This window comes from Trachurus trachurus (assembly GCF_905171665.1).
Source record: "Trachurus trachurus genome assembly, chromosome: 6".
NCBI classification, from domain to species: Eukaryota; Metazoa; Chordata; class Actinopteri; order Carangiformes; family Carangidae; genus Trachurus; species Trachurus trachurus.
In genome coordinates, this window is record NC_139897.1 from 32,845,750 (window position 1) to 32,857,555 (window position 11,806).

Here is an 11,806-nt window from a genome sequence, read left to right on the forward strand (position 1 = left end):
GACAGTGAGTGTCACGACTTCCTGTATCTGGCCCTTCAAATTAAAAGCCCTACTACAGCCTTTCATATACAGTTCAGTCATATTGATGTTGACTTAATTTTGACAAGACACGGCTTGTTTTTTTTCCCTGTGACCAATCGACCAATGACTTTTTGGTCGACCAGAGATTGGTCGACTATTTGGGGGCAGCCCTAAAAAATACCCCTCGGAAATGCTGTTTCCATCCGGATGAAAAACTGAAAAAAACGTATGTGGATTCACCGAAACCCGTCTCCGTGTCGACCAGCTCTAAACTCTGGCACATTATAGAGTGCCGAAGCGGAAGCAGAAAGTAACGGCCCCATGGGTCCTCAACTCAGAAAAAGTCTCTATACGAATGAATGGGAGTCCAAGTTTTATTTCGTGATCAGATTGAATTGTGCCATGAGAAAAAAAATATGTCCTCTACCTGTTTAAAACATCACGTTTCATGAAGAGAAATCAGCAGTTTATCGTAAAACTATTGTAAAATAAAATTCCGAAGAATCTGTAAGCAGAAAGACTACAAGTCGCGTAGGTGACGTCACCACATGGCGCTCTTCCTTTCCCGTGTCAGTTGGTGAGGTATTTTTTGTGGGACACTAGATCTGTAGTCCTAGAGCGTCTTCACACAAAATACATTCTTCTGTTGCCGTTTTACGATAAACTGCTGATTTCTCAGCATGAAACGTGATGTTTTAAACAGGTAGAGAACATATTTTATTTTTGTCATGGCACAATTCAAACGGATCACGAAATAAAACTAAAATAAGACTCCCGTTCATTCGTATGGAGACTTTTTTCGAATTGAGGACCCATGGGGCTGCTTCCGCTTCGGCACTCTATGTCGCCTCAAGAGTCGGACGGGTCCTGTACTGGTTCTGGAGGACTTGAGGGTCTGTCCCCCTTCGTCCCCTCATCTCCGAGTTTAAATAAAGGTTATGAAATGAAATGAAATTAAATCTGGTTCCCTGTAGCTCATGAACATTCAACACCAGAGCCGCAGCGTCAGAGCGGTTGAACAGAACCAGGGGGAACCACCCGGGGGGTCGAGGTTGAGGTTGGGGGGTCGAGGTCGGGGGTTGTTGGGGGGGTCGGTCGGTGTCTGAAGTGAGGAAACAGATCCTCTCTCATGTATTTGAATGCAGCCGGTTGTCGGTGGCCGATCCCATCACATGCAAATCACCGCTTTGTGACACCGACCGACACTGTGTTTCTACTGTTCGCTGTGATAACAACAAGAGGAAATAAATGTCACCTTGACAACAATCATATCTGTTAGTCAGCTGTCTGGTGGTGGTGATGTCATCATTATTGACTCTGGGGTTTCATTTTAAACGAGTCGTGTTTCCTCCAGCGCTGATTGTTTTTGTTTTTTTAATCTTTCAATGATTAACATGAGACGGTTTGTGCAGTTATTCTGTTAACACGCTCCATCTCGCTACCTAATACTTAACGGATTGATTTTAAAGAGGTATTATTAACTTTAAAAACCTTGAATGAAGGACCCTTAGAACAAGTTACCACCAGAAAAGGTTTTTAATCAGATCTAAAGACTTTATTTCATTACTGGTTCAGTTTAGTTTTAATTAGACTGTTTATATTGTCTTATTTCTGTTGTGTTGTTTGTTTGTGTCTTTTTGTGAGGCATGTTTTAACCCCATTAAGAAAGAAGCTGTTTAAAAAGATTACAATTACTCGTGTTGTTGTTGTTATAAGCCTTTAAAAACATTATCCTAGACTTTATAGTTAATTTGTAAAGGAGAAAAGCATGTGAATTGTTCACTGAGTAAATGACATGACGATGGTGCATCAGCTGGTCACCATGGAGCCTGTTAGAAGTGTCATGGCAACCGATCAACATCAGTTGTGATGAGACAGTCTGGACCAGAGTGGAGCTCAGAAGAAGAAGAATCAGATGATCCAACGACATGAGGTTTAAATTAACAGAGGAATTATCTAGATTCTGGAGCTCGTCCATCGGTGGGAAAAAACAAAAAACAGACCCACGCTAGAAGTTTATGTCTGATACAAGGTTATTATAGTTTTAACATTTTCATTAGTTTGTATTTTTATTTAGTTTTTCAGTTTGCTTTTTATTTCAGTTTAGTTTTTGTTCAACAAGTGATGAAGCAGTTTTAGTTTAGTTGTCATTGAGTCTTATAGGTTTTAGGAGAAAGCCTCTGAAGATGAACTTCCAAATTTGTGGGATTTTTCCCTTTTAGTTGCATCCATCCCATAATGTTCCCATCAGTTCTTATCAGGTTCCATTCACTCTTACAGTGCGTTCACACCAAAAGCTTCCAAAGTGTCAAAAGCGCTCGAGGGTTCGCTTCAGACAAGACAGCTTTCAAAACGGCAAATATTTTTAGCCGCTTTGGTCGCTCGTCACGTTACTGACGACAAAATTCGATTGCGCTGGTCATTGGGCCGAGGGACGTCTCTATTCTGACAGGTTGCCGCCGAACTGCTTCATATCTAATTACCCTAAAGTTAACCAAGACCCAACTTCTCGTCTGGTGACACTGTGGAAGTGCGGTGACGCCAGTTGACACTCAGGTCGCGGGGCTCTCATTGAAAATGAATTGACTTCTGGCGTTTTGGGGCTTTGGAAACTTTTGATGTGAACGCACTCTTATCTCCCTGTTGGTCGTCCCATATTGAGCTGTGGCGTTTTCTTCCTGCAGCTTTAGACATCTCTAAGAAAACTACAACTAAGCTCCTGCTAACATTTCCATATTTTGCACATTCTGTGTCATAAACTCTAATAAACTGTTTTCTTGTCTGTAACAACATCTCTGTCCCGTCTGTCCGTCCTGGGTGAGGGATTCCTCCTCTGTTGCTCACCCTGAGCTTTCTCAGATTTTTCCCTGTTAAAAGGGTTTTCCATGGAGTTTTTCCTCAGTTGATGTGAGGGTCTAAGGACAGAGGATGTTGTTATGATGGGATGTAAAGCCCTTTGAGACAAACTGTTTGTAAATATAATTGCCTTGCCTATCTGAGTATACTTTAGTTTCAGGTAGTTTTACATTGTTCATTGGAGTTTGGATTTAGTTCTCCTTTTTGGAAAACTTGTCACTTTTATTTTTATTCCAGTTTAACTATTTTCAAATTTAGGTAATAACCCTGGTCTGATCCCTGTTTGAGCTCCAGCACCACAAACACACACACACATACACACACACTCTATCAGCTGGTCTGAGGTCATGTGACCAACTGGAGCCTCCAAACGCTTCATTGTTTGGCCCTTTGTTTCCGCGGGTCGGTCTGCATGTTGAGGATCTGAGGCCGTCCAGCAGCAGCAGCAGCAGCAGCAGCAGCAGCAGCAGCAGCAGCAGAGTTACGCAACCATGGAGGACTGGAGGAGATGTGAGCAGGACGTCGCCTCTTTGACCTCACAGTTGTTGTTTCATGTGAAATCGACGCATCGGACGTTTTGACCTTCAGGAACAGGAAGCCGAGTCCAGCTGCTGCTGCTGCTGCTGCTGCTGCTGCTGCTGCTGCTGCTGCTGCTGCTGCTGCTGGCCTCAGCACCGTCCCGTCCTCGGACCGCTGTGGTTTGTGGTTTTCGAGGTTTCAGCAAAAGGTCATGCTGCGTTAAATCCTCTTCCAGGATCCCTCTGTCCCTCTGCAAACTCCAGCCACCGAGGGGGGGGAGGAGGAGGAGGATGAGGAGGAGGAAATGCCGCTGGGCCGGTTTCCTCCTCTGTGATTTATGAGCGCAGGTCAGAGGAGCAGCAGGAAACACTTTTCACCATGAAATCACCGCTCAGCATCACACGGGAAAGGTCAACGGTCGCCTGTTAAAAGCCTCATTTAGGCTCCGTGAAACCTCACCGAGGGAGAGGAGCGACGTCTGCAGCAGGGTGCCGCACCTCGGCATCGAACGCACCGCAGAAGAACCAACACGTCAGCATGATTTGTCACCGTTCAGTCCTCAATCAACTCATCCATCAATCACACCATTCAGAATTAATCTAGAGGAAGTTATAAACCGTCAAGTCGTCAATCAAAACAGAACCTCTGTAAACATCAGGCTGCTGAAGCTTCTGCAATGAGGAATTTGTTGCTTCTCTGTTTTATGTCTTTTATGGTTTAGGACAAAACCAAGAATTGAAGCTAAAGTCAGATCCTCTTCTTTATTGACTGACGGTTTATAGACAAACCAGTTCAGAGATCGGGTTTCTGACTATTCACGACATCTGAACATGTCATCATGAACTCTGGGAACTTGAACTGCAGACGATCCGATTCCACAGAAACGTACAGAAGAAGTTCTTCGTTTATTTTCTTCCTGGTTACATTGGCCTGCAGATATTATTGCTAGGACGGATCGTTCAGCCATGGAAGTCAATGTTTAGTAAACTTTATTGACTGTAGGGATGTCACCATTATAGATTTTCTTGGTACAATTATTGTCAGAGAATTAATCACGGTATCACGATTATTATGCATCAATAGATTTCACAATGCTATGAATGTGTAAAATGAAATAGTCAAAAGATAATTACATTACTAATCTCTTAATATAGACTAGTTATTAATCCCCAAGGGGAAGTGTTTACAGTCACAGTCACAAAAGTCATTAATTGTCATCTATACCGAATGTTAAGGTTATTTTAATAATCGTTTACATTACAAATGACACACTTAACATTTAAACTCCTACCAATTCAGTGTTATGTTAGATAAATGGACCAGTATCTGTGCATTTTCCTTTACTTTGGCACCACATCTGCCGATATAGTTCTGACATAATCTTTTTTTGGAGAGTGATGGTATTTAATCATCTTTACGATCAATTAATTGTGGCGTTTAATACTGTGATTAATTGTGAAAACCAGTAATCATGACATCCCTAGTTGACTGACATGTGAACGGTGATGTATTCAAAGACCGAAGCAAGCCAATCAGGTTGGATGCTGAAGGAGCAACATTGTCCAGGAGGAACTTCACCTCATGTTCACAGGTAGTTTCTGACTCTCTTCCTTCAAGACTTCATCTTGAGGACAGTTGAGTCTTTTGTCAGGTGTTTTTCCCCCCAAAGGTCAAGAATGAAGGTCCAAACCTCATCAGTCACAGCCAAGTGGAGCTGTACTCATAGTTTGAGTTGGGAATCTCATTGGAGCTCCATCTTTGTCCCAGTTTACGCAGCAGGAAAAATCAAATAACTGACGAAAACATGTCGGCCTCCTCAACACTAGGTGGCGATATGCGTCATTTCAGTGGGTTAACATGGAGGCCTTTCCAGTTGACCCATTACATGACATAGGAAACAATTGGATAGATGAGTCAGGCAGCAAACTGGTGTTTCAAACAGCGACAACATGGAGAATCCGACACTTTGTTCATTTTATACAAACAAAAGAAAGCCAAATGCTATTGGAGGATTACAACAATAGTCTTTCTTCTAAGCCACACATGGTGACGAAGAACATCGGTTTCCAATCGCATCATCTGGGTGTTTTAGTTGCATCTCGAGAAGTCCAGTCATAGTCGGACTAACGCCTTTACATGCACTTTAGTCGCCAATTATAGTCGGACTAAGGCCATAATTCAGTTTTTTCATGTAAACGAACTGCGTGCTTCAGCTCTTGGATAAAAACTAGAGCAGAACAGAAGAAAACAAAATAGAAGAATGTCGTTTTTCCATCACATCTTCTCCAATTTGAGTGTTGTTGTCTGCGTTTTCTCTGTGTTTTGAAAATCTGTAGCTGTCAACCTTGAGCTGGGGGAAAGTATGATTCATCATTATTTTGTTATTGTCTGACACTTTAATGGACTTTAAATGATTCACTGAGAAAAAGCCAGATAAAACCAAAATAAATGTTGTTTGCAGCCTCGCATTAATTATTTCTGCAACGACTTCCAGATCTGTAACTGGAAGCAGAATCCGTTGTGTTACAGTGTGAGGTCAGTGTTAAGAGTTTTGTTTTCATGAGAGAAAAATGTGAGTTTTCAAGCTAAAAGTGGAACCATAAAAAAAATGAGAATCTATTTTGTTTTGACAGTAAAAATATCAACTTTTTTAACATGGCTAGAGCTCCTTTGGTCATGTGACAGGAACTAACCAATCAGCTCCTTGGGCCTTGCTTCTACCTTTCTGTCTAAGGACTCCCCAACATCCGGTTGAGAGGCTTCGGTTGCTTGGTAACAGTTCAACACAACCTGGATACAGAAGATGATGATGATGAAAGCAACATGGCCGCCGTTTTCCCAGAGAATCTCTAATTCAGTCAGTCTCAAACTCTGCATGCTCTCTATAAACCCTCCTCCACTGAGAGACCTTTAAAGTGCAGAGGGGCACTCCACAAATCCGGATTAGCAAATTAGCCGCAAAACTTTAGGAAGATTATATCTCATATTCTCTGAAATTGTGTTTTTTTTTACCCTATTTAAGAAACCATCACCTTACGTAACTAAACCCTAAACCCAAACGTAATAACCCGTGTTTTTTTTTACTTCTTTCTTTTTTTTAAGATTCAAATCCGTATCATCAGACTCAGCTTTGATATGGTCACAGATATCAGTCTAACTTTCTAATCCTGCTTTGGGAAATACCCTCCGAGTGCAGCCCCTCCATCTGTGCAGGAGGTCTGAATACAAGTCGTCGTCCTAAACGCTGGTCTTTAACTGAGACTCACTCCGGTGACACAAACAATGGTGGAGTTGAATTACACACCACTTATCTGGTAACACCTGGACTTCTTCCCAGTTCCTGTGTTGCATATTTTTTTTGTTTGAGATATAAAAGACTTTTCGGTCAATCATTTACTTAGTGTTATTATTTGTTATTCCCTCAATGGTTAAATAAAAGGTTTAACTTTAATTAACAAGGACATATAAACTAGATATACCAGATATGTTGATACCTGGGGCTGCAGAAACATTTCAGTCGCCACCCGACAGTTTTTATCTTCCATGATCCAGCTCGACTGGTCAGTGCAACCCAACCAGTCTCAGTAAAATTGACTATTCATGCTCAGGTGTTTGACTTGTTTCAGTCCGGCCTGCAGGCTCAGCTCCGGCTCACCTCTGAGACCTGCAGCCGCTCTGACATTAAAAAACCTGCTGAGCTCGTCTGCAGCCACCACATTACATCAGATCAAACCGCAGGCTCGCAGCTTTTACGGCTTTTTGTCCTCGTCCAAGAAGCGTCCAATAAAAGCCAGCTGGTATGTACTGCAGAGATAAAAACTGTGTTCAGATGCTGCCTTCAGGTTCCTGGGGTGTTTAAAGCCCCAGTATGTAGGAATTCTCCCCCCATCTAGCGGTGCGGTTGCATATCTGAACGTATTCTTGATGTTGCATTCACCTGAAATGGGGCAGATGTCAGACAGACAACAGACGCTGCATGTAACAGGATAAACAAGCGTCTATGTAAACAAGTGGTCCGACAATATGTTTTACTGTCTTTCTCTGGTGGAGTAAAATGACATCCGGTTGGTTTGCCGACGGCCGTCTGCCTGACTGCACCTGAATGCAACACCAGTGCCTCCGTCCTTCCTCACACTACACAGTGGTGACAGTTTTAACAGGCCGTTTCCGTGGTTACCTACGGTCACGATGCAACATGGCCGCCTCGGTTCGGTGCGTCGCCCACTTATGTATTTGTAACGACTTGTAACAACTCATTCTAAGGAACCAGAAAGCTTTCATTTGGATGCAGCTGTGATTCCACTTCAGTGAAATACGGATTTATGAAAGACATGTTTGATTTTTGCTGATAAAAAGCCAAATAAGTTACATACTGGGGCTTTTAAACTAACAAAAAAGTGAAGTGGCCCTGAAGTCGTCGTCGTCCCGAGTGGCAGCATCACTGATAACAACAACTTCCTGTCTCCAGACGTCAAGAGGACAAACAGCCATCCTTGATGAAGTGGAAGGAAACGCTGCACCCAATGACTCCTCGCTCCTACAAAAAGGTCTTTTTTTTTTTTAAATGACTCAGCATTTGGGGATTTCTAACTGGAAATGACTGAATTCCATGATGTTTTCAATCAAGTCAATAAAAACAATGGTAGCAAGGAGGGCATTGCTATTTTTAGACTAAATAGGAGCCACTTTAAGACTTGGAGCCAGATGTTGTGTTGTGTTGTGCCACAAACTTTTCTGCCATTTTCTGAGCAGGGTTAGGCTAATATTTGATCAAAGAAGCCTCAAGCACCAAACCAAACTTGTTATCCAAGCAAACTTCTAATCACATAAAACAACAACAACTACCCTGACATTAGGAGCTTTAACTGCAGGACATGTCCGGCATTCCACCTGAAGCCTTCCTGGGCTTCCTGCTCTTCCAGGTGTTTCTGAAGATAAACTGTGGTTAGATTTCACACTACAGGCTCTAAAGTTGGACCAGGGATTATTATTTACAGTGTCAATTGGAGCTGGAATAAAATAATAAATGGGAGTTTTTCCAGCTCTCCAGAGTTGCACAGTGTTTGCTCTTGGTGGGAACGTTTCTCTCTAATGTTGTCAGGTCTTGACCTTTCTCTGTGAAGTGCCTCGAGGTAATGTACACTATGCGTTAGTCCAGCATACTTAATTAAATAAACTGAACCTTTGATACCTACTGCACTTAATGTATTAATTATTAAGTCGATATAATGTGTTGCAACAAAAAAAAAAACATACACATCACATTTTCCCCACAGAGTAAAGTGTTTTTAAAATGGCTTATTTGGTCCAAAAACTCAAATATAATCAGCAAATCGTCCCATTGAAGAATCTGCAAACAGGAATTGATTGACTTGATCGATAACTTGAAAGATGAAAAGATCTGAATAGTTGTTAATTCATTTTTCATTAACTTAATCCTTCAATACACATTAAAAGATATCAAAGCAGAAGCTAGCTAACATATTTATATGGCCTAGAGCCCAAATTAAGCCCATACTCAAATTTGATTAGCCCAAATCAATTCCTTTGAAACAATGAATGTTTACATGATATTGGGACGATTAAATTTGCATTTCCTGTTCCAGACATGTTCATAATAACCAACCAACAGACACATTACTGATGTAAACAAACAACACTGTAGCTATTAACTTTCAGCTACTAGTTTTCTTTTTTATTGCATTTGTTGTTAATGTTTTAATCTACTTCTTATTTATTGATATAATGACTAGTCGGTGCATTTAAAAAAGCTGACCAGTCACATTTAGCTTCAGAGCAACTTGCAAGTTTGGGCTTTTTTTCAGAAACAGTTTGCACCAGGATCACTGGTTTGCACCTTCAAAATGCAGCTATGCAACATACTAATGAACTAAACAGGTATATAGGCCTATTTGTTTAAAAAAAATATATATATAATATGTAAACAGTAACGACGTCAGGGGGGTCGAGGGTCGCAGATGTCATTGTAGCACCAGGGTCTCACACACACACACACACACACACACACACACACACACACACACACACACACACACACACACACACACACACACACACACACACACACACACACACACACACACACACACACACACACACACAGCCAAACCGTGTTTCTGCCGCCTCATACCAACTCAGAATGATTAAAAAAGGAAGATGCAGACGTATATATATATATTTGCACTGGGTGGATGTTATCTGCAGCTTTTTTTTGTGTCTTGAATGTGCAGACTGTGATAAACAATATTTAGGCTTTGATATCATGATTAGTCCGTGCATTTAAAACAAAAAAAAGCTGACAAGCCACATTTAGCTTGAGAGCAACTTGCAAGTTTGGGCTTTTTTCAGAAACAGTTTGCACCAGGATCACTGGTTTGCACCTTCAGAAGTGCAGCCATGTAACGTCAACAGAAGCTAATGAACTAATATGTTTGTTTTAAAAAAATATATAATATGTAAACAGTAAGGACGTCAGGGGGGGTCGAGGGTCGCAGATGTCATTGTAGCAGCAGGGTCACACACAGCCAAGCCGTGTTTCTGCTGCTTCATACCAACTCAGAATGATTAGAAAAGGAAGATGCATAGGTTTTTTTTTATATTATTTGACCTGAGTGGATGTTATCTGCAGCTTTTTTTTATTTTTTATCTTGAATGTGCAAGGTGATAAACAAACCAACTTACGGCGCATTTCCTGCCCAGGTAGCCGAACAGGCAGTCGTTCTCCTGCGGCGTCAGGAGCAGCGAGCCGATGTTAGCGACTCTGCGGCTCGGCGGATGGCTGTTCATGGCTCCCAAATCTCCCAAAACGATAATGCGGTTGCACTTGCAATTGCAATGCAAACTCCGATAACCGATTACAGAAAGAAATCCATGCGGGCTCCGGTTGCTGCTGCTGCTGCTGTGGCCTGCAACCGGATCATCTCCGCTGAACTCCGGGCTGGAGGAGGAGGAGAAGGAGGAGAAGGAGGGGGAGGACGGGGGGAGTCAGTGAGTGGTTCCCAGGCTTGGCCCCGTAGAGTAAAGACTCTAGACTCCTTACTTTAGGCGTTAATAGGAAAAATAAGTTATCGTTTTCCGTCTGTAGGCGGCTAAACGCTCAACTTTCATTCGGAAACTCCAGCAGCTGCAGCAGCGGCGATGCGTACATCCAACATGGCAGCAGAGCGGGGCAGACCACTTTAAAAGGGATGAGAGGGAGAGAGGGGGGGTGTTGCTATGGACAAACTCTGTATTTATTCACTAAAAATGTGGATAACTTAATAAAATCGAAGAGAATATGGGAGTTAATACATTATTTGACTTTATTTTCACGTTAAAACTAAATCGCGTTTGCGTTTTGGGGGTCGTTGCGAAGCTAAAAATGTCGTTGCCAACTCGAAATGGTTCGGTCCGATGTGGCAGCAGGAATGCAGCTCGAGCTCTGCGGAGGGAAAGGGAGGAGCGCGTGGAGCGGGATGGGAGCGTGACGCAGCGAGGGGAGGGGCCAGATCAGATGGAGCAAAAACGAAAAAAAAAAAAAAAAAAGTAAATAAATAATTTATAATTTACTGAAGATTTTTTTTGTGTGTGTTTTTAATGGCTTTGTTTGGGGGAAAATTATAAAATATGCTTTAATTTAACCGCATAACGAATGATAATAAAGCAAGATTTCACCAGACATAGTTACAGAAAATGATTTAAAACAATTATAGTGTTGTATTAAATAAGTAGCCTACTAAAAGCTGTTTCTCCTTTACATGTAACACTGTTATTTGCACAGACAAAGGCAAAGAAGTAAGAGGAATCATAGATAGTAGCCTACTATACCCAGGGCCCTCTAAAAAGCTTTGTATTTATCAGTAACATTTGATATTATTTACATTTAAGTTAAACTATTACTATTCGGCTGAATTAATACACCAAACTAATAGTTAGAAATGGAAACAAATGAACCACAATTGTGTAATTTTAACATAGTTGGTTTTGTTTATCTTTTATTTTTTCTCTTCATAATATTTTATGTTTAATTGCTTGTTAGGTAGGCTATTTGTACAGGCCTCACGGTGGGAGGCAACCCACTGAGACTGCATGAGGAGTCAGTGTTTTTTTGTATTGTTTTTTTGAACCACCTCTGTCAGTGAAAAATATCTGTGCCTCTGTAAAGACCTTCTAGGAAAACATCCTGTAGATATACATATCCTGCATTCTTCAGCAGTTTACTGCACAGGAAAACACATTACTTTACAGACTAACACAATGAACTCCTGCCTTTTCTATTATTGCAGTGTTGGTCTTGTAATCTGTGATGTTTTACCTCCACACACCAAATGAAACAACCCATTTACACCCTCCTTATGTTATGTCTCACCACTGCTTGGAACTGCAACACATGTTGGGATGACAAAATAAC

At 41.6% G+C, this 11,806-nt stretch overlaps 1 protein-coding gene across 1 annotated transcript in view; it reads right to left on the reverse strand.

Annotated features, from left to right (window-relative positions):
* The window catches only part of wasla (WASP like actin nucleation promoting factor a), a 35,958-nt gene extending 25,435 nt beyond the window's left edge, over positions 1 to 10,523 (reverse strand). Inside the window, exon 1 of the mRNA XM_083973888.1 lies at positions 10,099 to 10,523. Coding sequence (XP_083830014.1) covers positions 10,099 to 10,203 — 105 coding nt within the window. The 5' untranslated portion in view covers positions 10,204 to 10,523. The remainder of the gene's footprint in view (positions 1 to 10,098) is intronic.
* Between the last annotated feature and the right edge of the window lie 1,283 nt (positions 10,524 to 11,806).